General features: G+C 34.8%; 2 protein-coding genes across 2 annotated transcripts in view; both read right to left on the bottom strand.

The window, feature by feature from the left end:
* Nucleotides 1-840: 840 nt before the first annotated feature.
* LOC122716658 (aminopeptidase N-like) lies at nt 841-8,226 on the bottom strand. The gene is made up of 10 exons (XM_043939948.1): nt 7,632-8,226; nt 7,412-7,564; nt 6,300-6,925; nt 5,592-5,673; nt 3,901-4,543; nt 3,635-3,822; nt 3,291-3,458; nt 2,391-2,537; nt 1,651-1,726; nt 841-1,083 (listed from the first exon to the last, which is right to left on the bottom strand). The coding sequence occupies exons 1-10, from the start codon at nt 8,147-8,149 to the stop codon at nt 940-942; spliced, it is 2,745 nt and encodes a 914-aa protein (XP_043795883.1). The 5' UTR covers nt 8,150-8,226; the 3' UTR covers nt 841-939.
* Nucleotides 8,227-9,587: 1,361 nt separating this feature from the next.
* The window catches only part of LOC122716613 (serine-rich adhesin for platelets), a 110,943-nt gene continuing 92,744 nt past the window's right edge, over nt 9,588-27,786 (bottom strand). The window contains exons 8-12 of the mRNA XM_043939865.1: nt 26,866-27,715; nt 26,088-26,381; nt 12,988-13,606; nt 12,214-12,706; nt 9,588-11,844 (exon numbers count right to left, since the gene is read on the bottom strand). Of these exons, the coding sequence (XP_043795800.1) occupies nt 11,014-11,844; nt 12,214-12,706; nt 12,988-13,606; nt 26,088-26,381; nt 26,866-27,715 (3,087 nt within the window). The 3' untranslated portion in view covers nt 9,588-11,013. The remainder of the gene's footprint in view (nt 11,845-12,213; nt 12,707-12,987; nt 13,607-26,087; nt 26,382-26,865; nt 27,716-27,786) is intronic.

Genomic DNA, 27,786 nt, shown 5'->3' with positions numbered 1-27,786 from the left:
CAGTTTCCACGAATACTTAATTTATCATAAATTGATTATTTAATGAACAATCGATGATTATCAGATATTGTTTGTACTCGATATTGGCGATCCAATACTCATATTTTTCATGACGTATTGATCAAGAATTTGTTCGTTCGATGTTTAATGTGTCGAATAATTAAGGGAAATGGAACGATGTCAAACGATTTTTGATGTTTATGAAATTCTAATGTTTATGAATTTTAAACGAAACCTTATGTGAAATTGAAAGGTCTGTTTATCTTTTATTTTTGAAAAATTGTATAAGAATATTAGTTATAATGAAATAAAAAATATTTATGTCAGATAAGATTGTTATAACTTATGTTTCTAATTATCATTATCAATATTATAAATCAGACTTTCGAATAATTCGAAAAAATTGAATCTTGTTATTTTGATTAAAAGAAATTGATAAAGATAAATAAAAAAAACGTTTTCTTTATTTTATTCTATTCATTATTCTATTCATTATTTGCTTATCTATTCATTTATCTTTGTAACGTGTGATTAATTAATTGCATTATTATATGATACGAAAGAAATTTAATGCGACGATGATCAAATTGAAATTTATATATCGACTTAACAATTCTCAAATAATTACACCCATTATTATCTGATGCCAATTGATAAAGACACGAATAAGTATTATTAAAATGATATATAAAAATTCTTAAAAAATGCTTTCAAGTAGATTATTTAATATGGAATAATGATAAATTAAAAACGAATCGATGGAAAATTTTTATATATATTTTAATTTATCAATTTTCATTAAACATTAATGAAGTAAAATTTAAATTTGTATTTAGTTACAAAGTTGAAATTTCTTAAAAAATATATTTCCCAATTATTTTAGTTATAATAAAAAAAAGAATATCGTTTACTAATTAATTATTATGCCCAATATATTAATTATATAATTTCAAAATATTCTGCGATTTTGGGCACGTATTTTTTGATCCACTTCACATTTTCCAAGGCCACGGTTAATGCTTGTTTCGCTGTATCTAAACTCGATCCTAGATTTTTGGAATATTCTTCAATGAACGCGGAAAGCTGCAATATAAATAAATTATTAAAAAATATATATATTTTTCAAATGATTTTGATTTTATTCAAATCATTCACATCGAGTATATTTTTCAATTTCAATTAAAATTATCTCAATGCAATTAATTGCAATTTTTCGCTAATTTTCTTTTTTTCTTAATATTAATCTAAAAAATTTTGAAATGAAGCTATGCTTAATAAATATATAGGATTATAATATATAATTATAATCTTCTATTTTTTTATCTATTATATATTATCTGCTATCTTTATCAATTGCGATTCGTTTAAAATTCGAAAAAATTCAATATTATTCAATATTATTCAATATATAATTCACATAAATCAATTTTATATATTCATGACACAATCATTGATAAATACATCCTATTTTATTATCCAAGATATTACTAAGTTTAACTCAGATTAAATCAAGATAATAATATAGAAGTAGTATAAGAATTATTAAATAATCAGAAAATAAATATGTATAAAATACTTTTATGTAATTTATATCATTTGTGTAAAACAAAATATATATATATATAAATGAATAATTCAAAATAATAATACCTTTCTCGTTTGGGCTGTTGTTATCATCATTTTTCCGATTCCAGTAATTATTTTGTCCAAGAAATCATATCCCCTTCTATAAAAAAAAGAAGAAAAGTTCATATGTATTGCAAAGAAATCTGTTATTACGATAATATTCAATCAACATTTTGAATAAAATAATTTTTCAAGTATTTCGTATATTTTACTTTATTAATCTATTTTAAATAACATTATTGGAATATTTGTAAGATAAATATCTTATTAATTATTTTTATTTGATACTTAACCGTTTATTAATCTATTTCTAATTAACATGTTATTCTGTGAAGCATGGAATTTTTTTTTCCAAATTTCTCGTCCTAATCAAATTTTAACGAATATCGATTTAATCGAGGAAATAATTCACACGTTGATGTTTGCTTCTTATATACGAAAAATATTTACTTGTTATCTTTAATTTTATATAGTTATTTTAGAATAATCAAATATCCAATAAAAACGATTCAATATATTTCTCAAAATAAAATTTTTAAATTTATATTGTTTTTTTTTTATTAAATAAACTTAAATATCTTTTATTTTCATTGATTAAATTATATTACATTTATCTATTTTCTTAATTTGATATATTCGTGTGAAACGAAAAAAATATGTCAGAAATTTGATATTAATGTAATCAGTATAACAAGATAAAAAAAACATGGTTTTAAAAATTAATGCTACGAATGAATGTAATAAATTTATGAGTTTCTACGTACAGTTCGATGATTCTTGTTAAATTCGATTGAACGAATTTCAAAACGTGATCGACATTTTTCACATTTCCATCCAAAATAGAATTCACTATCATTATTCTTTGCTGTTTACGAACATTCTTTTCATTCGATATTGATACTTCGAGATATCTATGGAAAAAATATTTCAGGTTAAAATCTGATCAAGTGGATTCTTTTAAACAATTTGAATACAAGTGGAATTCTTTTAAACAAGTGGATTCTTTTAAACAATTTGAATACACACTAAATATACGTATATATAGATATTTCATTTAAAATTATAAATTTATATGATACTTGAAGATTAAATTAATATAATTAAATTAAATATAATTTAATATAAGTTAAATTAAAATTTTATTACTTTATTCTTTCAATTTTTTTTCTTTATCAATATCATGATTTCAATTATAATACAAATTAGTATATTTATTTTATTATTGAATCGTTACTCATTTTGAAAGAGAGAAATTATAACAAAATTATATAAAATATTGTATGTAATATTTGTCACTAGTTTAATCTCACTCGTTTCATTCAATTAATTTAATCAATTAAGCAATTTAATTAATCAATTAAATTAATCATTACCGTTCAAAGTTCGAAAGCAATCATATTTCTGCATGAAATTGAAAATTTTTTGTAAGTATTATAAATTTAATCGTTTCTGGTAATTGTTTATTGATAATGATAATTATTTTAGGCAAAGAAAAATTAATAAATAGAATATCTAAAATTTGTATAAAAATGATAGAAAAAAAGAAAAAGAAAGAAAGATAATCATTTTTAAAGAATTAAAAATTTAAGTTTAATTTAACCCATTTAAAATTTCTTACTCCCATCAAATTTTTGAATGACAATGAATCATTAATTAAAGCTTACGTTTCGATCAAATTAGCTTTTTGCGTGCATCCAAGTGCTTGTAATAATAATTCTTGTTCAATCTGTAGATCAGCATTTAACCATCTGTCCATTACTCCATACCAATTTTCTTTGGATCCATTACGTATCCCTTCGCAATAAACGAAACTCTTAACGTCTCGTGATATTCTATCAAAACAAATTGAAAACAATAAGACAATATAATATTAAGAATATTAAAGAAAAAAAAAATTATAGAACAGAATTATAAGAATAAAATAATTATCACAATGTGATACATTGACAAATGCAAGATTAATTAATAATCCAAGAAAATATTTCACACGTGATGATATAAAACATACATTTTACCAGGCTCGCCAATCCAATTTTGGAATAAATTTCTTGAAACGTTTAAACAATCGGCATAACGTACTAAACAAGAAGTCGATAAGATTAATTCTCTCTGTAACTTCGTCGTTATATCCTCATTTGCAGATTCGGTGAAATTGAGCTGATCGTACATGTTTCGCAACAAATTGATCGCATAATCCTGTTTCAATCATTATCGACAATAGTCGTTAGAATAATCATCAAATAAAAAAAAAAAAATTGCAATATCGATATTCACCTGAAAGGCTTGTAACACCTTCGGTTCACCGCTCAACATTTTATTCAAGAATTTGAAATTATTCGCGGCGGCGACCCAAGGCTCGTAATCGGTCTCACGAACCAAATACTTGGAAAGGTTAAACGGAATCGAATAATTCACGTAACCGGCCCTTGCCAAGTTAAAAGCATCGTCTACGAGGGCGGCTCTGTTCACCCTATGTATTCTCGTAAAATTTTTCAAATTCAAATAATCGGTAAGCATCTGCCAGTTTCTCTGGTCGTAGTTCACTCGATAATATCCACTTTGTTGGAGATTGAAAACGACCCAATCGTCTGATGGGATGCGGGACATGATAATTAGACTCTCCTCAGGATTCAACAAATATTTCGGGGTTAGGTGAGAAAAATTCGCATCCGTCTCCGTTGTGAAACTCAATGGTATCCACCATTTGGACACCGAATGAACGTGATCCCATTGAAATTTTTCATGAACGATTATAAGTATGGCTGACTCGTAATCTCGTACGATGGTCACCAAAGGATATCCCGATTGATTCGTCCAGCTCTCCATGATGTCTTCTATCGATACGTTATCGTTTAATTCGCGAGTGAAATTTTTTAAATGTTCGTAAAGATCATGCGGCGTAGCTGCTTGATACGACCTGGTTTTGAATAAAAAAATTTTTCTTTTATGAGAAGAATAAGATAAGATAGTTTCACGAAGACAAGTGTCATTGACGCACGATGTTATCGTTGATATCGTTGGCATTGTTGAATTCTTCACTTTGTTTCAGTCTTTATATATTTTTTTTTTGTAGGAAAATTTTATAGATTTTATCACATTGTAGATTGCATCATTAGAGATATAAAGTAGAAATTAGAAGTGTGAATTTATTGAAATTTGTCTCACGGAATATCAAAATATTTTGAGAATCTGGAAAATATTGAGATATTTGAGAATGCATTTAGATTTCTTATAATATTGAAAAATATAGGAATTTTCAAAAATATTGGAATTTCTTAGGATTAGGATTTTTCTCATAGAACTAAAATTAAGATTCAAAAAATGAAAAGTATCGAGATTTTTTTTTTAAATATACAAATTTTCAAGAATATTGAAAATTTATATTACGTCGAGATCCTCAAAAGGAATACAATTTTCGATTTTCGATTTTCGAGACGTTTTCAAAATTATTGAGACATCCTCAATAATATGATATTCAATGAAAATATTTTTGCAATTGATTCGATAACTATATATCACTTTTTATGTAAGCAACTTTTTATATTTTTCATTATAAAATTTATATCTAATTTCTTATATCGATAAGATAATTTTCTTTTCATACATTTTTTATATCGTACAAGCATTCGAGCTACCATTTATTTAAACTATAAAGAATTCTAATTATTTAAATGTATATTACTTAAATTAATATTTATTGCAAAATGTAAGCATTTAAAATTTATATTGTCGTGTGAATAAATGTTTTAAAGTAGAAATAATAAATCAGTTATTTCTAACTTTTTTAAACATTGGATTCATTGATAATCTTTTAATTACATATATTTATCTATTTTTATTATTATTATCAAAAATGATTAGAAACTGATGATGATTTTAAATTCAAGGAAAATTATTTCGATAAAGAAGAAACATTTTATTAGAAACAACGACCTCTACATTCATATATATACATTCATACTTACATATTTGTCACATAGCTTCGTAGACCGTTTCGAAATGCCGATTCACCGATCATGTGAGAGAGCATGCGAATCACAGAAGCGCCTGAAACAAATGCATCGATTAATTCTAAAATTTATCATCGCATTATTTCTTTATAATTTTTTGAAATTAATCAGTTCTAATAACACAACAATATCAACTTTTATTGTTTTCATTCCCTCTCTAAAAGTAGAAATTAGAAAGAAGTGTGAATTCATTGAAATTTGTCTCACGAAATATCAAAATATTTTGAGAATCTGGAAAATATTGAGATATTTGAGAATGTATTTAGATTTTTTATAACATTGGAAAATATACGAATTTTCAAAAATATTGGAATTTCTTAGGATTAGAATTTTTCTCATAGAACTAAAATTAAGATTCAAAAAACGAAAAGTATCGATCAATCCCTTAAAAGTTTCATTCACAACATTCTGTGTAATTATATATTATATCAAACAAATATAATCTAAAACAAAATCTAAATATTATTTCAATGTGTAAAAAACATGTTTATAATTCATTATATAATTAAACAAAAAATAATACAATAATATAAAACAACAACCAAAGTCTCTCTCTCAAAGTCTCTCAAAGTCTGGTCCTTAACAAGAAAATTTCGTCTTTACATTTAAAAGAGCACGAGGCGCGTCGAAAAATTTCATTTCGAAGAAAAAGCTCGAGCGAACCTTTCTTGTACGAGACAAAATCCAACACCGCCATAATGCTGCCAGGGCTTCCAACGTTTCGCCCGTTCATTATCCTGCTATGATTCCCCGAATCCAGCAGCAACGCTGGCTGCACCACGTCCACCACGAATTTCTCCATCATCCCCCACGAAGGCTCGACCATCGACACTGCAAAATATTGAAAATAGGAAGCGAATCCCTCTTTCAGCCAAGCGACGTCCCAGAACACTGGCGTGACGAGATTCCCGAACCAGGTGTGCGCGTATTCGTGGGCCATGGTGGCGATTCCATCGATCATGTACCTCGTAGGCGTTATCCCATCCTCGTACAACACCACCGACTCCCTGTAAGTGATCATACCCCAATTTTCCATCGCGTGGAAGTTGAAATCCGGAACCGCGAACTGATCCATCTTCGGTATTGGATCCTCGATCGAGATCCAATTTTTCAGGGACGAGTATATCGATTCACCGTAATTCAGAGCAGTCGCCCCCCGATTTTTCATCGATCCTCGCGTCCACATTCGAAAGGTTTGCGAGGAGTTTGCCGAAGAGACGAAGTCGTGAAGGGCCCAGCCCAGTTGATACGTGGACATTCGTGGAGTTGGCTCGAATCCATATTCGTTCCTAATTTTCACAATGCGGAGGTTAGAAAGTGTGAAAGTAAGAAAGAAGATTCGAGATTCGATTTCGTGATAATTCTTTCTTTATAATCATTCGTGAAGTAAGTTGAAAACAACTTACAAATTTAATGGTAAGAAGAGTGAGACTGGTTAATTTAAAGTTTCCAGGAATATACTTGTAAAGAATCTGTCTTAGATTGAGAACTAGTTTCGTATAAGTGATGGGCAAAATTTAATAGTTGAATAAAGCGACTTTTATAATTTATTGTTCAGTAATAATAATTCCAAATAATCGTAATAATAAACTAAAATAATAAATATCTACGAATAAACGTTATTTAAGCATTTTAATAAATAATTACTCGATGTAACTTTATTCGAATTTAGGAGTTGAGTTAAGAAAAAGAATCGATCAGAGATGAGAAAATCAAGAAAATGAGAAATAATGATTTATAAAAAGAAGAAAAAGTATAAAGAAATATATATATACCACGAATTCCTGTTTTTAACTCTAGTGTTACTCGTCGCTGTCTTCTCGTAGACATTAATAGTCAACGAGAAAACCGCTTTCAAATGCGGCTCGTCCATGCATGGAAACGCTCGTCTCGCATAAGTCGGCGAGAATTGAGTAACCGCCATCCATCTAGAAAAATTCGTATCCTTGAAACAAACGTTTTCGTTTTCAAAAAAATTAAATCCACTCGATATACTTCGTCTCGTTATTTTCAACGTAAAAACTCCTATAAAATCCGAATACGTCGTCGCGTATTTCACCCTCGAATCGAATTCGTAGCACGTATTCAACGCCCGGCTCCAACGTTTCTTCGACTTTCACGATGTAAAATTGCCTTTCCGGGTCGTGATATTGGCAAAGGATCGGTTCGAAGAACGTGGACGAATCGTTCGTAGCTCGATAAAGATTCACGTCTTCCTCTATGATACGTAAACCATCGGTGTGCACCACAACGGTGTTGGTCGGTTCAAGAACATTCACAAATATCCTCACGGATCCTGAATACGTGAAATTTGTTCGATCCTTGTCCAGATGGACGATGTAACTGGTCGGGACCACCTCTTTCGGAAGTCTGTACGACAAGTGATCGCTACCATTTTTCCACACATCTTTTTTGTCCAATAACGGATTATGGGGGCACACGTTGTACGATGTTGCAAACTCGAGCACGGCGATCGAACACGCAACGACGAAAAATCGTAACTCGCGCATCATGGTGTTAAAGAAAGCGTGTTTGCGCGTTCTTAATAGATGTCACTTTTTCCAACGATCGTATCACTAATCGAATCACGAGCAACCGTTCGCTCGCGAAGTTTATCTTCGATTCTTCTAAGGCTTTGTGATAACGATTCGCAATCGTATATCCAATCTTGTCTTAGCCCACTTACTTACTTTTGAAGGACTGTCGATGCGTGAAAGTGAAATCGTCCGTGAGCCAATTTTTAAATCGGCTTGAATCATCGTTCCTTCCTATTAACTACTTCGAAAAATTTAAGGATATTCTTGATTCTTGAAGGATTAATCACATTTCTTTATTGTTGTTGTTAAAGGATCGCGACAGGATATTTATTTGAAGGATCGAAATAAGGGTAAGAAATGTTGGTTGTGATCGATTTATTGAGTTATAAAGCAGTTTCTTTTCTTTATTTTTTTTTTTTTTGTTATTATGCAAGGGATGAAGAAACAGCAATAATAACGGCGAAAAGTGTTTCAATAAAGTATGTTTCTGTTTTTTTCCTTTTTTTCTTTTTTTTCTTTTTTATTCTGAGCAAAGTACAAAACACGCGTTCAGCTTAAAATCTAACGCTTCATCAATCGTTTTCACAAATTCATCGTGGCATAGCTCGTAATAATAATAATAATAGTAATAATAATAATAATAATAATAATAATAATAATAATAATAATAATAATAATAATTTAATTAAGGCAACTCTTTCGTAATTCTACGCGTTAATCATCTTTGAATATATTACTATTCACCACCCGATATTCGTAAAGCTTTAATTTCCATTACATGCCATACTCGTTATAATAATACGATTTCTACACGCTCGTTCCCGCGAATAATAAAAAATGGATCCGAAGATCGTTCGGAATTTTTGAATAAGAAACTACTCCGACTAGACAAGCAAGCGATTCTTTTTTATCCTTTTCCTTTTCTTCAAAAGCGAAATGCATTCGTTTTTTTTTCTTTTTCTTTAATTTTTTTTTAAATTACAAATGTTGCGTGCTATTTACAAAATCCTCCCCTCCCCCCTACATGTCTCCGATATAATAAATTAATACCTTAAAGGATATACGTTCTATCGAGTGATCACGAATCTCGATTAATCGTCTCAAAAAAAAAAAAAAAAAAAAAAAAAAAAATGGAAAAGCAAAGAGATGACGATAAATCTTGTACAATACACTTTTGTTGTTGTTGTTTACAACATTAGAATTACCAAACCTGGTCACAGATTTTGCGTTATTTTAAAATTATTAAAATTGTGCAGATTGTTGTGTCGATTAAAATTATATATCGATCTTGGAACAAAAATATAATTACATGCGTATATCTAATTATTTTTATAAAATTACTTTTAAATCCTAATCATTTATACGTAATATATTTAGGTATGTTTATATTATAGTTTGGTAGTCCTAGTGTTAAGAGAAAAACGAAGAAATGAACGAAGGTTGATAAATAATATACGATGGATGGAAGAACGATAAAATGCAAAAATATCGTAAATCAAGGTTATTCCTCTTGAATATATATCCATATAACGTTCGTGATTTTAATCATCAGTTTCCCCTCTTCCCCCTCCCCTATTGAAGAATCCTCTTCGATACAAGGCATAAAATATATATCGCATATACTTATATCACTATTTAAATTATCGAGAAGATTATTTGCATTATAATTTATTGCTTTCAACGTTATGTATTATATTAATAATTCATAATACGAAATGTTACCAAGGTCTTCGATTGCGTAATATTTTTTAATAAAATTTCAACGAATCGGTGATATTTTTTAAACTCGATTCCATGCAAATCTGTTCAACTTTGCTACTTCCGCATCAATGAAGCAATCCAATACTGTATAATACTACTGCGACTTTGTGGTAATGCATCTTAATTATTGTCCTTTTCTAGTTCATCCAGTAAAGGAATATCTAATCAAACGAACGTGATTGTCATCTATTGCATTAGGCCAATGCAAAAGTTTATTCGTTTCGCGATGATTTTTATTGCAATTAAATAATTTTGATCAATGTGAATATGAATACGTTCAGTAAACAATTAAATATAAAAAAAATTGAAACGTACTTTTAATTTTACTTTAAATTATTTAAGTTTAAAAAAAAAAAAGATGAACTTTTACGTGAATCTAATATTAAGTTCAACGTTATTTCTATGTCTTCAGTCATAGTTTTGAATCGTATCCGTAAGAAAATTTCCACTATGTTATTAGTTATTGAGGACCAGACACATTTTTCCAGTAAAAAATTTAAGAAGAGACTTACTTAAGAATATTTTAACTTTGAAAAACGATCCAAAGAAATTTGAAATCCAGAATTATCCACATAGGTAGACACCTACATCCTCTTTCATAAAATCTTTTCATAGCATCCCCCAATTAAAAATTACAATTCGAAATAAAATTAAGAAAAGACTTACTCAAAAATATCTAACTTCGAAAAACGATCCAAAGAAATTTGAAATCCAGAATCATCCCTTTCCACATAAGTAGACACCTAATCCTCTTTCATAAAATCTTTCCCTACACCTAGCATCTCCCAATTAAAATTAAAAAAAATTACAATTCGGAATAAAATTAAGAAAAGACTTACTCAAAAATATCTAACTTCGAAAAACGAATCCAAAGAAATTTAAAATCCAGAATCATCCCTTTCCACGTAAATGAAAGATAATCCCTTTTTCACAAAATCTTTTCCTAGCATCCCCCAATTAAAAATTACGCAACTACTTATCCCCCGCGAAAAGATAATCGAAAGGAAAGAAACGATAGAGAATCCGGTCCCCGGATACAATAACCGAGACGCACGATCATTGGAATGGCAGAGGGATGATCACAGAGCGGTTTCCAACGTCGGCACGCTGGGGCTACGCGCCACGCTCTGCATCGAGGTATTCTGAGGGGACTCGGACCTAGCGCGGAAAATCGTCTTCGCGTAAGCGGTGTTGGCCCCTTGAGCGGATGTTGTCGGCGTGCCGGCCAAGAACTGGGCCCTTGCTAGCTGATTGCTGATCCTCCTCGACTCGAAGGCGCTTATCGCCTGCTGGCACGAGGGCGTGAGCTGAGCGCAATTCACCGGATAAGAGATCGTCGTCGCGGAATCGTCCGTGCAATTCTCCGTTTCTTCACCTCGGCCGTTGGGAGACGCTTCCGATTTCGAGCGATCAACGGCCTCGTTCAACGTCCTCCTCTCGTCGCACGCGACATCGCGGGGGATCGGCCGCTTGTCGGCGACTCGCGCGTCCTCGTCGGGCAGATCGTTGCAGAGATCGAGTTGTCGCCTCGCGTTCACTCTCGACACCGGCGAGGCGTTCTCGGGCGACGGTTTCATGGCTTTCTCCTCGGCCGCCGTGTCCTCGATGATCGTGGACGAGAGCACGTCCGTGCGCGGCGTTTGAAACCTCCATATCGAGCGCGGGCTCAGAACTTTGGCTAGGGACGCTGTTTGCTGGACACCGGCCGATGATTGTTGCTGTTGTTGTTGTTGGTGGTGGTGGTGGTGGTGCTGCTGCTGCTGCTGCTGGCACTGCTGTCGCGATAACTTCAGTTGTTCGGCCGCCGACAGCCTCGCCGGCCCGGTCTTCACGCTTTGCTGGAGGAGAAGCCGTTTGAAGTCGAGGCGAGATGTGGCTGGCGATGCCGGTTGATTGGACGTCTGCGTTACCTGGAACGGAGATCGGAATGTTGGTGCAACGATTGGCAGATGGAGAAATCGAGATTCAATCGGGATTTTCTAATTCGTACGTATATTGGTAGTTGTGCGTAAGTTATATTGGTTCTTCAAGTTGTGATTATTATTCGACAGCTTCTTTTTAGCGAAGTTTAATTATGATCGGTGAATTCGCGATAAATTTATACGATATATTTTTATCGATATTGCGTAAATAGTTCGATGAATAAAAGGTGTATAAATATCCTGTATATTTGAATATTTAATAGTTAATCCTCCGTTAAGTTTGAAAATTTCTACATTTAAAAGGAAAAAAAACATCGAGTTGCAGAGAATTAAGTATTTTCGAATCGAATCACTCACCGTTGGAGATTTCTGCAATTCCGTGCCCCAATCGTTCTTGTTCCCGATCGTCATCTTCACCAACGAGCTTGTCGATCCGTAAGGCGAGAGATTTTCACTTTCGTCCCTTATGTTCAACCTCTTCTTCGATTTGTGGATCGCCGCGAACAATTCCTCGTTGGACATCGTGCTCTTGGTCGGCGAAAGGATCAGATTGGTGGGCGTGCTCCTTCCCGACGAGGTTTGGACGGGGGTGCTCCTACCGGAATTGGGCATCGAGGAGGAGGAGGAGGAATTATTGTTGGCGGTGAGTGCCAGACGTTCGGCAACAGTTGGCATACTGCGGCCGGTAGGCGTCGACGACTTGAAACTGTTACCGTATCCGTGCCCGATCGGTGAAATTGGATTGTACTTTAACGCATCAGCACTAGGAGACTTCGTAACGGGATCACGAACGGGCGAGGACGCGAAGAATCGATACCCAAGCGCTGTCAGCCCTAATGGTGTTGCGAATCTGGGTGAAGAAAAACAGAGAGAATCATATCGTGCTTTCGTCGAGGAATCGACGAAACGTTGGATGAAAAAAATTATTTGTTATCGATTTGTTATTTGATTTCTTTCCTCTTTTTTTTTTCGATCGATTAAAGGAGAAGATGATATAGGAGATAGAAATTTAATTTGAATAAAAAGTATAAAAGTACGAATGCAATGATATAAAACGGAATGGACAAGATAAAAATTTCAAAATTCGTGGAGAACAAATTTTAAACGATTGCAAAGTAGTTAAAAGCTCACCTATTTCTGATATCCACAATCGACGAATGCTCGTGATTCTGCATCAACCTGTTCTCCGCCTCCGAGTTCCTCTTGTTCAACTCCGCCTGCGAGCCGTACCGATTAGAATCCTGCTCCATCATGGCCCTGTGCCCGTGCCTCGCGAGCACGTGCATCGTGCCGAGGGAGCCCCCTCGTCCAAGACCCCTCGTGATATCCGGCGTGACGCTACGAGGCGGCTCGACATCCCTCTGCGGCCTTCTCGAGGGTAACGTGTAGAATTGTTGGCTCGAATCCTTTGGAGGCGCGTAGTATTGCTGATTCCTCGCGTTCCTCATGTCCACGATGCGACGGGGGTCGCGAACGCGTTGCAAATCGTTAGCCTGGTCGAACATTAGCTTGTTGTTGGGGTCGTACAGGTTCCGCCTGGGATCGTGAATCTTGGTGACAGGGTTGTTGCCCGATGATTGTCGCCCGCAAGTTTGCTGCTTTTCATTCTGAATCTTGTGGGGGGAGTTGTTGGAGATCTCTTGGATCCTCTCTTTCTTTCGACACTGCTCGGAATTGGGGGGTGAAATGTAAGGCGGCGGTTGGACCAAGCCGTGGGGAGGTACCGAGTCTATCGCCAACAGCGTGTTGTCTGAAACAATGACGGTCGATGATCGCCGATGCTTCTGCTCTGGGATCTCGCGTCTCAATAGATCTTTAATCGTCGCGATAATTTGAAAGAGATTTTTCTCGACAGATTCGATGAGAAGGTTTTTTTGTTTTCTTTTTTCAAGCGCAAAGTGTCGTTGCATTCGTGGAATTTGGAAGCAGGTAAGATTCTATTTTTTTCTTTTTTTTGCAATCTATTTATATTATACAGAAATGTCTCCTCTCGATTATAATAATTGTCGAAGGAAAATAAAGTTTCAAGCGTAAAGAAAAATTTTAATATTTTATGTAATACTTTTTTCTCTACAGAATTTTCCTTCCTATACCATGAATACTAAGACACCCTGTATAAACGAAAATCCGATCGTTTCTCCTACTTGTACAATACTAGGCATTCAACTATCGTATTAATTATTACGTAGACTATTATTATTATTATTGTTTATAAATATCTGAAAAGAATTGCTATTAAGAAATCAATATCATCTTACAGTCTCGTTTTAGTATAGGAATACTATATTTGTTTGTTATTTTGTCATATGTCTTTATCGTCACATCCGATATCGTATCGAAAAAAAAAAATATATATATATATATATATATATTTTTTCAAATAATTCTTTAAACGACTCGAAACTAAAATAAAATAGGAAATCGATTCGTTAGTGGCGTCGTTGTTAGTCAAGTTGAAGCAAAACAAGCACGATACAAAGAGGCTGGGCAAACGCAAGCATGCAACAAAAGCACGATAGCACAGCTCATCGATTAATCACCCGAATCCGATATGGAATGCGGATTTCCACGAATCTCGACCAATTGTTCGAAAAAGAATAAAGCAACGAGATATAATATTCTATTCGAACGGACGAACTACTATTCGACGATAATAACAATGGACATTCCATATCGAACTCGTGTGTACTTTTTCTTCTTTTTTTTTTTAATGGAGTTAAAAACAAAATGTACTCACCGTTACATGAACTATGGTACTACGACATGGTACTACGTGAATTATTAACGAGGGTTGCCACACGCGTGTGAGGTGCATATTTTTTTTTCTCTAAAACTATTGAGTGCATATGTACACAGACTAGTGTGCACGAACAAAGAACATGAAAGGAAATAAAAAAAAAAAAAATGAAAGAGAAGACGTACAATTGGGATAGGTTGGAGTTGAATTGGGGTGACTAAAGTTCGTCCAAAATCAAGTCGTTCAACATGCCAAAAATGGCGTTAATTTTGAAAGTATATTTAAATTGACACGATATATTAATTGAACAGATTCAATTATTCATTTTGTTACACTCGTTTTTAAATTAGAATTCCAGGAAAATAGAATTTTTGATTTTTGATGTTATCCAAAATAAAAGAAAAAAAAAAATTTTTTTTATTTTTCTTTTGAATATACGTTTCAAAATATTATAACAAAATAATGTTATAATCTCATAATCAGGAGATTATTGAAGCTTTGTACGCAAGTGTCGAGATATTTTTTTAAAACTATCAAATCGATTTGATTTAAGAAGCTTTTCGCATATCTAATTAAAATACTTAAGGATATCTAACAAAAGAGATTTGTTCGTGGTCGGTAAAACAAACGGCCTTGAAAAATCGATCGATTTTGAACGAACTATAGTACTACGTATTTACAGTAAGGGTTGGGGACGATATGTGATACGATAATACAGGTGAACAAAAAAAAAAAAAAAAGAACAAATAACAAAATGCAGCCGTGATTTTGCACAAAAAATGGCGTCTATTCACATACATTCGCTCATTAAATTTTAACGACATCGTTCGTCGGTATGTACATTCGAGTGGCAAAATGCGCTTTCTTCGTTCATCGAATACAAAAAAAAAAAGGTGGGGGGAAAGAGAAGAAATATACATATTTATGAATATACAAGTGCACACAAGTAAAAGATGAGCCTTACACGCTAGTAACACATACTATATATACACATATACGATACAAAGTGTGTTGCATGCTCCCCTACCCTAGGTTGTAAGTAGATATCTTTAAATATTAGTCGCAAGCTGGTATAGCGAGAGAGACGTGAAATAATGTGCGTATTTAGTGTATATTTAGTTGTCTGATTGTATTTGATTAAAATGATGCAATCCAATATGAATTTTAAATTAATTCAGAGTACATGTTGCGATCATTGTATTCGACAGTGTTTTTAAAATGTCTATCGTACGATTTGAATCAAATTTATATCGATAGTAAATTTTTAAGAAGAAATCTAAGCATCACGAGGAAGGACAATTCGAATATTTCTTCGAATTCGAGCAAAAGTTGAAAAAGATTGCTCTAGATTTTTTTTTTCAAATTCGAATATATTCGAGATCGTTCCAATTTTTCACAGGAGGAACACATTTCATTTCAAAGGTTAATCCTTAACCAATGTGCTGCGAATCAAATTGCTGCTGCAAATATATTTCTCTCTTTATTTTTCATAAAAGAGAATATATATCCAACGAATAACAAAGTCCAATTGATTTTGTTTACGTATCGTGAAATATCGTGAATTTCTTTTTCTCTTTTTTTCTTTTTTACTGACAGAAAAAGTAAATACTCTATCTTTAAAATTTTTCCAAACAAAAGAATACGATTCCATTGTTTATGCGACATTAAATGCACATCAGCCAAGGGTTAATCCAGGAGACATTTTAGGAACACATCGTAAATACATCGAGTCTCGAATAATGTACTCTGTTCGTCATGTTGATTATGCGGAATTAGACACTGTAACGATGAAATCCCCGTATTCGAAGTTAGTCACTAGAATGTTAGTGCTAAACGCTACTTACAACGAGGGGTGAGCACGCTTTCGGCTAACATGCGACACGGCAAGTCGGGGACACACTTACTGTTCTTCACCACATGCCGAAACGTGAACTCGTTTGCTACAATTCTTTTTTTTTTTTTTTTTCTTTTCTTTCTTTCCGTTTCGTTTCATTTAACTTTACATACTTATGCATCGCGTCGTGCAATTCATCGGTGGACGCTGGTCACACGAGTAAAATTATTATTTAACAGAAGCGTATAAAATATTGTATATTTTGGTATAAACTACGATTACAACGATGACGTTTCCGTGACACGATTAAAACAAAATTTGAATTAATTTTTTGATGAAAGAGAATACAATTTTCTATCTGACAGGTAAAAAATTACTTTTAATTATATGATTATAATTTATAATATTTTTTTCTTCACTTTTTTTTTCTTTTTTTTTTTTTCCAATCATTGTTTGGAATGCAAATTTAAAGTTTTAAAGAGTAAAACTATTCTCAAGAGTTTACTTTTCATTAACGGATACCCGGCATCGAGAATGAAAGTTACTCTCGGCTGGCAATATCCAATTACGAAAAATATTCGTGAGAGCAAATCTCAAGACTTTTTACTCTTCAAATGTATTCCCTTAATCCAATGTATGCTATCTTCGTTCTTCCCGATATCTCAGCAAACAGAAGAAAACGGAAAACAGATAGGAAAAGTTGTTATTTATCGTGTACGGAATTTTATTATTATTGTATTCGAATTCCTATACACGATTTACAAGTAATAATACTCGCTGAACAGGCGATTCTAACCTCTTAAAGCGATCGAATCCATCGTTCACGTGCAACTTTTTTGTAACTCAATACGCTCGGATGTGTAAAAAGAAAAATAGAAAGGTCTCATATGCACACATATGAAGAAGATGTATAGTAACCTAATCTAATCTAGGACAAGATGGGCATAAATTCCAGCTGGTGAACTGCCCGCAAAGTACATGTATATTCCGCTTGATTTCTTACAATTTCTTTTTTTTTTTTCTTTTTTTTTCTTTTTCTTTTCTCTTTGCTTTCCTATTAGGTTACCATCTTTTTGGGGAGTCTTTTTTTTTTTTTTTTTCACTGACCGTTGCTTTCGAACAGATGGCTCTCATTATATAATTGTTAAAAAAATTTTTGAAAAACGTAATAATGGGTATATAATCGAACGACACCTTGGGAACATAGCACCTCTCAAATATTAGACATCGTTTACTTTAATCTTTATTCGTTTATATCTCTAAATTTAATAAATATTAACTATTTACACGATTGGACGGAATATGATATTTAAAGATTCATTTTTATTTTTTAAATCGATATATGGTCGATTGAGAATCATAATAGTTCGATTGATAAAAAAAATGAATGTAATTTAAACCTAAAATAACATTAAAAATATATATATCTTTTTTTAATAATATTTATTTATTACAATTATAAATGGCTTACATTATTATGATTCTCATCTGCCATAGGTATATCTTTATCAATTTATACCAAATCTTAATAATATCATAAGTTTAAAAATAATTGTTAAGATCAATGATACATTTGATTAAAAATTTGCAATATTTCGATTAGTCTCGTTTCAAATCAAATATATTTCAATCGTGGCAATCGTTTAAAAATCGCACTCTTATATATAAATATAATTTCTATTTAACTATATATTTTCTATTTTTTCCCCCCCTCAATTTAATCCTTCTCTATCATAAAATCATATCAATTCTATTCCATCACGAATTCCTCTAGCCACAAATTTTCCGACATTTTAATTACAACCAGTTTTTTTTTTTTTACACAATTCTGATCTTCGTATCATAGGAATACGCAAATTCCAGTTAGATGTTTGTACAAATTATTCATAGATCACTCGACGTGACTCAGCCCAGTACTTATAAATCACGTGCAAGCGAGAAAAGAAGAAGAACACAAGGACGACAGATAAGAGTAATTAATCGCGTATTGCGCTAATTGGAAGTTTGAAAGGGTAATGAAAATTTCCCTTTATTTACAAATACTATACGGCTTGCAACAACATCTTCGCGAACAGCTGTTCTCATTTTTTTACCCCTCCCCTCTCTCTATATATATATCGCGACACGTTTCACTTTTTCAGCAACAGCGATGATTTATGCGAGACGATTATCAAGAACGCGAAATGATACAGCGAACCATGAATCATTTCTTTTCTTCGATGCGCGCTGTGGGATATCGTTATAGAATTTGTTCACTTTGTATCGTCGTCTTTCGCACAGAAGAAGAAGAAGAAAAATACTTGGCACGCAAAATAATTCTTGGATTTATTTTATCGGTATTTTTTAATTGAATTTTAACGCGTATCGAAAGTCAAAGACTGAGTGTTTGAAAATGTTCGTGGTTCATTGGTGAAATAATTATTCAATTGATTTGTCAATTCTTGAATCGGTTAAATCATCTTTATTGATCCTGAAAATGTGAAAAAATATTTTTCAAGCATTAGTGTTTAAGAGACTTTTTCTGATTTACAATTTTTTTTTGTTTTTAAATATACGACAAGTATATTCTTTTTGAAGAGAAATTTATTATAGAATAAATAAGGAAATTTGCTACGTTAAATGTTTGAAAGGGAAATTTTTACTCGAGTATGAAATATACAAAATGAGTTTATCAAAAAATTGTTCGAAGGCAATCTAAAAGTATGATTAAAAATTGTTAAAAGAGCAAAAGAAGGTCAGATAAAATTTTAATTATTTTAAATTATTAAATTTCTTTTCTTTTTCTTTTTCTTTTTTTTTTTTTTTTTTTTGAGATGATGTATTTTCAATTAAAACGTCTAAGAATTAAGATGACACAAGGAAAACGATATCTTGAAAATAATTGTAAAATCTTCATTACGATTGAATTGTGTTTTACAATGCAAACATATGTTTCAAAGAAATTCTTAGGGTCTTGGAATTTAGAGAAGAAAACACGATATTTCCAAGAAATTGGATATGCTAATCCTAATAGAATAGTGAAAGGACAGAATTAGGACAAAAGTATCACGAAACTTTCCATCGCCGATTAGACTTGCCATTGAATCAAATAAATTACTTTAAACATATAAATTAGTCGGTTATCAAGTTACAGAAATATGTATATATCACATGATTAGTAATTCCACTACTGCAAGTTATATTACGTGACCTATGGCTATCTCTCATGACGTAACTCGAAAAATAATCAAGCAATGAACTGATTATAAATCATGAAAGCCATAAAATCACACTTATGTCGCACAATTTGTCAACCTTTGTCTTGATATTTGTATTTAAAATGAATATCTTTTTCTATTCTTGCATATAACATTGAGTATAAACGAAAAGAAAAAGGAAACTCTAAAATTGGTATTTGTTTTTTGAATTTTGTTATTATTAAATACACTATAATGTAAATTAAAATATTTTTATAAATTATATTTCTTTTTCTGTAAACCATTAATTAATTATTATTTAAATAAATTTCATGCTATGTTAATTATTTATTCGAAAAATTTATTAATTTTGAACTTTTTGAAAAATTTTTTCCAGAAACTAAAGAATAAAGTTCATCAATTTGACTTTTCTTCAACTTAATCATTCCCTTTTTAAATATGTCTATTTAAAATATATTTCAAAAACTTTTGATACAGTTTAATAAATATCATTTTATTTCTTACTTTTCTTTTTCAGGAAACTTTTCAATTTAGAGGTGAATCTCGTATTTTGTAAGAATAATGTGCAAAAATCTTTTCGTCGAAATTTTTATGTATAATTTCTAGATATGGCAATCAAATTTTATAAAATTAATAAAAATATGATAAATATTTAAAACAACAAGACTATTAACGCATATAATCTTCGATATAGTTTAAACTCTCAACTTGAAAGGCTAATAATCGTCCAATGAGTATTCAATAATGATATAAAACGAATACGTATTTAAATGATCGATAAATAATTAAATTTCGAATTCATTTCTAGACTTGACTAAACTAAAAAATTAAAACATTCAAATATTAAAAGATAAACGTTACCATTATCAAATTTAATCGATAAATAAATTAAGAAAAAAAAAACAAATTATTAGGTTTATGAAAGTTTAAATATGTTGTCCTCGTGACATTATTACATTTTTCATTGTTTGTTCTTTTGTGTAAAAATTGTTCGTGAAATAGATGATGAGAACAAGAAACGAACAAGAAATAAATAAATGAAAATAATATATATTTAAAAAATTGCATTTATCAACTATGAATCATCGTATGTTTAGAAATGACATATAATTGCGTTGTTCTTTCTCTGCGTAATTGCTTAATGTATTGGATTCGTTTTTTTCTTTTTATGCAAAAATTTAAAGTTGATAATAACAACGAGAAAGTGAAAAGTCACACGCACAACTCAACACACGTCTCTCGTGAAATTTCGTAAACCTATTTGGTGGACGTTAATCAATTTATTGATTGCAAATCGTTAATCGTTTTATTCGTTGCCAAGAATGGACATGTTTCATAACACGAGATTGAGATTGTTTCACTTGATTGTGCTCAATATACAAGCAAATAATACGATTATTACACATGTGTATATTTGCTCAATTGACACGTGTCTTGATTATTTTAAACTAAGTCTTGTAAAAGAATATATAGTTCTTTTCCATTCAAATGTAATTCTGTTTCTCAAAAATTTTCATTTAAATAATTAATTATGTAATTTGATTTCACGTTAGAAAAAGACAAAATTTAGAACAAAACAATATGAGAGGATGAAAATGAAGGATACACTTGACAATATCACGATATTTTACAAATTATTTAATATAATTAATTTTAGAAATAAATTACTCAAAAACTTTTCTCTTTAAATTAGAATTTGCAATTTGAAAGAAGGATTGTATATTGTTTTTACTCTTTATTCTTTTACCGTTTACCAAATTATATTTTTTTTTTTTTATGAATATGCAGATATTGAGGAAAGAAATAATTAAAAATTTTAATCAATTTCTTCGATTTTCTTCGGAATCTATATTTAATTTCTAGATAATGTATATTTAATTCTAAGATAATGTAAGAGTTAATTTATACATATTGCGCTGAATAGCGAATTTAATATTATTACATAAGAATAATATTGCGTGATACCAATTTACTGACAAACTACGCAGTTGACACAAGTTACGAAGCAAAACGAGCCGTTGAAAAGCCAAATATTATCAATTATAATTAAAAACAATAAAGTAAAATCGAAACGCGGAAAATCAATTTTTAAGATAAAATACTTTAAATCGAAATATATATCTTATATCTCGTTCTTAGATACGATGAAAAAGAGATTAAAAACGAGAGGCCTGATCTATCACGAAACCGTAAATTTTTCCACTTATGGAAAAATTCTTAATAAATTCCAACGATAAACATTGGATATTTATCAAAGAATAATACTATCTATCTCCAACCGTAAAAATTGAAAGAAAAAAAAAAAAGAAAATTAAATCAGAAGAAAAAAAATTAACAAAGAAGAATTCCACATTCCCTGTATGAAAATCAAAAACCAAAAAAAACCATAAAAACAATTAATCCTGCTGATCGAATTTTTATTCCCCCCAAACTTTATTTTTCCAACAAACAAAATTTTATATAAATATAATAACTCAAAATAATTCATAAATAATAAAAAAAAAAAGAAAAAACAAAAAGGAGCAAAGAATTCAAAACTGTTAGAATTAAAAAAAAAAGAAAAGAAAAGGGAGGGAAAGAATTTCTGACTTACGGTGTCGTCTGGTCGCAATAAAAAGAAGATGCCTCGCCAACATATTGGGATGCAACTGTGTAATTCCCCCGCCGACTGTCAAATCTAGAATACCACGAGCTCCTCTCACGATCGAATCTCTCTCACAGGCTATCGAAGCCGGCGACCGCCTGTCTAGCGACAAGGTTTCCTCTTCGCAGCTAGACAGATAACCGCGTTATCATCGCCACACGCTAAAAACGCCAATTTCTTCCCCCCTCGCGGCTCACCGCCAACCGACTCACGCGTGAAGATCTCCAACAACTTCCTGAATAGCTTCGTCCCTCCTCGAACAACGTATATCTACCCAATATATCTAATTCCGTCCATTGATAAACCGTTTCGATCTCTACCGTGGCCAGATGCCATGCGACTAGATTACTTCTTATTATACCCGCCACGAATTTACGCGATTAAGTGAAAATTCGATCGATGATCACAGTCGGTCTTCGTTAGGGAGAGGGGTCGAAAAGATTGGCGAAAAATTGCGTCACCTCGAAATACAAATATCGTAGATACGTACGATAAAACTTGGATGACTTGGAGGGATGGTTGGCGGAGGGGGTGGTTGAGAAGAAGAATGGGGGTGGTGGGAAAAAATCGGTGCGGGACGTGTACGAGGCTGAGAAAGAACGAAGCTAACTGAGGGCTGCGGCATCCGTTCGAAAGTATTTGAATCGAAACCGCGGGAAGGGAGGGAATTTTGTTTATCTGGATCTGGAATTATCGGGCGGGATAAACATCGCGTCTGATGCAACTCGGTTAGTTATTGAGCCAGCGGCTAATGATGCTGATAAGGGCTAACAAAGTGAGGCTTCATTGGGGGCTCCCTGCTGGACTTTTCCAGCTTATCGACGTCTTCGTCGCTCCCGGCCGCTCGCTTTATTGCACGCCTCGGTTCAATACCGACCAAGATTTCCTATTTACTTCCCTCTTCTCGGTTTCTTCATAATTTCTTTGTCGGCGGCGGACAAATTGATAAGGATTGGTTTTTTTTTTCAGATTAAGCTTAGGGAGGGGGGCGATGTAAATTTACCTGGTCATTGAACGATCGTAGGTAGAGGGTAATTTTTAACTGTTGTTCTCGGTGTTGGTTTTAGTAATATCTTTTTAGTAATTTAAGTGATATTTTTGCGGAAAGGAAATTTCCTACGAAATCTAATTACGGAGAAAAAATTTTTAGGTATTTATTATATATAGGTTATTCTATTTTTGATTTTGATAATATTTTGTGATGAAATTGTGGAGTACAAATATAACAATCTATCTAATTGCAGTTGAAAATAATATCCGGACTAAATTTGAGAATTAAAAATTCCTCGACTCTTGCTATCGATTCAATCAAATTCTTCCACTGTTAAAATATTTTTTTTATAGCTCGAGGAAAAACACGCAGAAATATCGATATTCCCCGTTTGTCGTATCTTGTTTAATTTTTCTCGTCGCAAATCGACGAAGCTAAAAAGCTTCTCCTCTCTCGGAAAATTAGAGGAATTTATTCGGAGCGATAAAAAAACGGTTTGAAAATCGGGATGGAAAAAAAGCATTCGCTCGTCTTGCGAATCGAGATCGAGAAAGAGAGGAATCCGCGCGCCGATAAAACGCTGGTAAATATTTTTCATTGGAGTGACAGGGTGTAATCGGCCTCTCGGTCGAAGAAAAATGGCAAATCCATAGCTCGTTAAAGACGGAGGAACTGATGGTAACGCGTTATCTATTAACCTTGCGAAAGGCATGCGCATTCACATTTGCAAGAAGAATGGCCGGCAGGCCACTTATCGACGAAACTATTGAACTCTGAAATATTCCGTAGGCCGTAAAACGCGACAACAGCCGATTGAATTTCGCGTTTATCGTTTCGCAACGTTACCGTTTAGGGGCAGCTGCCGGCAGACCAAGCCACCGATACAAGGGAAACGTGACTTTTCTATCGTGCGTACGTATACGTATATACGTATATTGACACGGAAAAACATTGCTCGATCTCGTTATCGTTATGGCCGTACAACGGATCGTTTGCCCTCATTAATTTCCAACTAATGACAACCCCTCCCGTTATAACGGACGGATCCAAGTAACACGTGAGCGAGCGGCGTACGATAACTTGGACGTCGAGTACTGTTTTTATTCTTTCGTTTCGTTCTTTTATTCATCCTCGGTCCTTGATCAGATCTCCCGCCGATCGATCTATTTATTGCTTATGACGCCCTCGCCTCGTTAATTATCTAACGCGCGCATATTTACGTAATCGTCTGTATATCTGTATATGCTCGGAAGAGAATCGAGGATTCTCGAGAAGATTTTCCGAAGAGTGGAGAAAGTTTCTTTTTTTTTTTTTTTAGAAAAAAAAGGGTATATAATTTTTTATGGATTTTGAATCGAACGTACGTGGAAAGAATTTGAATTAATTTGAAACTATCGACGTTCCATCGTATTTTTAAAAAAATAAGAAACCGCTGTTATTTTTATCGTAACTGCTCTCGATATCCATTATAGTTATAAGTACGTATACACCATCACAAGTGAAAAAAAAAAAGAAAAAAGAAACTCTCGAACTAACTTCTCACGACGGGATTCCAAAGATAAAATAACCGAGGATATGTATGCTTTTTCGCATAATCGACGAGGATAGACGAAAAGATAAGAATTATCATAGGCGTGGCGAGTGACGAGGAATTTATCTCAACGATCACCAAATTTCGGTATCGTTCCCAGAATATTTAAGCACCCTCGCGGGTTCGATGTCGGTGGGTCTGGGCCTAGGGCTTTTGCAAACCCTCGCAATGGGAATCGAGATGGTCACGTTCATGTCGAAGTTCACGTTCCCATCGAGGGGAGGTTCGGGGCTGGAGATCGTTTCGGGATAATTGATCCTCTCCTTCAACAACTCCTCTTGCAACTCCTCGGAGGGGGTTCTGCAGATCTTGGACGATTTCTCGTTCCCGTTCCCGGAAAACTTCTTGATAAACATTATCGGGCTGTTCGCCATCCTGTAACTCTCGCTCCGTTTCACCTTCCTCTCCACCCTCGAATCGTTCCCACCTCGAAACGTGTCCAACCTCTTCGAGGCTTGCCCGTTATCCACGCACGCCACCCCCCCGAAATCCGAGTACTCGATCGTCCAACGATCGTCCCTCTCCCTCGACGACCACCCGAACTCCTCGTCGACGGAGCCCCGTTCCACCGATTTCTCCCCGCCGTTCCGCGGCGGATCGTTCCCGTTCCTCGCCCGATTCTCCCCCACCCCCTCCCCCCCAACCCCTCCCAATCTCTTTCTCGAAAAATTGGGCGTGTCCAGGTCGGACACCAACAACCTTCTGCTCGACTTCGGGTCGGTGGCCGAGGCGTCGCCCTGCCTCGGATTTTTCGGGCGGGGCGCCGATTTCTCGGGATCGAGCCGCGAATTCGAGCCGCATCCGTTCGCGACTCTCTCCTTCTGGGAGGGGAAGGCGAGAACGTCCCGAGGAAGGGAATCGTCGGGCGGACGATTCTCGTCTCGGTCGATCGCGGACCTCCCCTCCCCCTCCTCCTCCTCCTCCTCCTCCTCCTCCTCCTTCTTCTCTTCCTCCTCCTCCTTCTCCCCCCCTCTCTCGGTGCGATCGCAAGGTCTCGCCTTATTTTTATTGGGATCTATTGCCAGGACGTTGTCGGCGGGCGGCAACGTTGTTGTTCGACAACCGCTCCTGGCCGAAAGCAACGGGCTCCCGTGATCGGCGATCGTGATCAGCGACGGCTGAGGCGGGCTCGACTTGTCGTTAACACGTGGATTCGTCGCGGGTGCATCTAATCTAGCGGCAGTGCAGCCGGTGCAGTGACGATCGTCAGTGCTCGTGCCAGAAGCCTTCGTCTTACCTTCGTCCTCCTGCACGTTGACGTATGCCCCGCGCACTTGACGGTGGGCCGTGGTGGGGCTCGTTGGGCCGACCACGGTCGTCGGTGTTCTCACGTAATCCGGGCTGGCGGCCCGGTCCGGACTTCTCGCCGCCCTGATGATCACCTTGCCTAATTGGGGCGACGTGGGCGGCGTCGATTTGCTCGTCGCGCCGTCCACCGTGTCGTTGCTCCTCGTCACCGCTCGAACGTTGGGGGTCGCGCGGTGCAGCAGGGGGGATGGGCTCGGTGACACGCCCTCTCTCACGAACGGACCTGCATTTTCCACGGGTAAACGTTTTTTTCTTTTTTTTAATGGACCTCGAAAACGCTTATGTAATAGATATTCTATTCTTTCATTCGGAGGGATATTCTTTTTCTTCTTTTTCTTCTTGTTTTTAAGAAAAATTTTGTACGCGAATAACTTATTGCAAGTATCTTTACACTTTTCTATTAAAAAGTTTCATCATAAATCTCGTATTTAAAAAGTTATCGCTCGTTATCATCGTTATGGTTACATATTATTGCGTTGCGCGGCGTAAAAATATTAATTTTAATGTTTTTATTAATTAATGTTCGTCGAAGAGTTATAAATACGAATTACGAATAAAAGTGACTTTCATTGGAACCAGTCATCTCGCGATTGAAGAAGATTCGTTCGATTTTCTCCAAATTGCGAAAAGGAATATCCTAAGAAGGGAGGATACGATGCTCGGAGAGGATCACCACCGATGATATATCGGCCTCCAACGAAACGCACCTGGATTAAACGTAGTGTGCGCCCCCTTCCTCCTCTTCAAGCTGTCGGACGAGTAAACAACCTTGCCTTCCGAGTCCAACGTGACCCTGGCGCCCTGCCTCTTCCTCTCCAAGGACGAGTCCGGCTTCTTCGGCAATTCGCTCAGGCTCACGTATTCCGCGTCCTTCTTGAATATGTCCGAGTTGGCATAGGTGACGGGGGAACGGGCGGGCGTCGGGCAGGAAGCCGAATCCTGCCGCTTGTCGTTGTTGTTTCTCACGTCGGCTATGGTTACATAGTCGCCGGAGTCTCCTCCCCCCTGATGATGATCCTGCACGCCGCCCTTCAACACGTGCTTTCTCCCCGGAAGCACGCCACGAAGCTTGCCCAGAACGCCGCTCAACGGGCTGATCTTGGTCGGCTGGCCAACGATAGTCGCCGCCTTCTCGCTCGTGGGCGAGGGCAGCACCTGGATCGTCGCGTACAGGTTCTTGTCCTGGCCGTTGATCACCTCCATCTTCGAGGTGCCGACCGTTGCCGACATCAGCACCGATCCGCCCGCTTGAAGATCGCCCTTCCTCCCCTCCCCCTTTTTACTCCCCTGCTCCGTGTCCCTCGCGTGCTGCTGCTCGTCGTCCGAGCCGGGAGGGGTGATCACGCACATGGACGGTATACGGCTCGTGTTGATCGCTGTCTTCGAACGGATCCTCTCGATCCTCTCGCACCCCTCGAGATCGCTCGACTCGGAGTACTCGAATTCCGAGCACGATCTTCCCGTGCAGGCAGGGCTCGAGGCCGATTCCACCGGCGATGACGAGGTGTTGTGGCCGCTGTCCGGTGACTCGCCGCCATTTTGATTCGGCCCGTGAACCTGTCGATCGACATCTCTTATTAGCCCTTCCCGAATTTCACAATTTTCCAACAAAAATAGAGAGGGGAAGA

The sequence above is a fragment of the Apis laboriosa genome, unplaced genomic scaffold (assembly GCF_014066325.1).
Source record: "Apis laboriosa isolate Shangri-la unplaced genomic scaffold, ASM1406632v1 scaffold47_cov149, whole genome shotgun sequence".
NCBI classification, from domain to species: domain Eukaryota; kingdom Metazoa; phylum Arthropoda; class Insecta; order Hymenoptera; family Apidae; genus Apis; species Apis laboriosa.
This window is presented reverse-complemented; position numbering and strand designations above follow the sequence as displayed.

What these genes read in the sequence shown, in the direction of transcription:
- LOC122716658 (XM_043939948.1), bottom strand. Translation starts at nt 8,149, where the DNA reads ATGATGCGCGAGTTACGATTTTTCGTCGTTGCGTGTTCGATCGCCGTG. An exon ending in ATTGGCGAGCCTGGTAAAAT is followed by an intron (nt 3,459 to 3,634) that starts GTATGTTTTATA and finishes TTGTTTTGATAG; the next exon opens with AATATCACGAGACGTTAAGA. An exon ending in AAAGCTAATTTGATCGAAAC is followed by an intron (nt 2,538 to 3,290) that starts GTAAGCTTTAAT and finishes TTTTTTCCATAG; the next exon opens with ATATCTCGAAGTATCAATAT.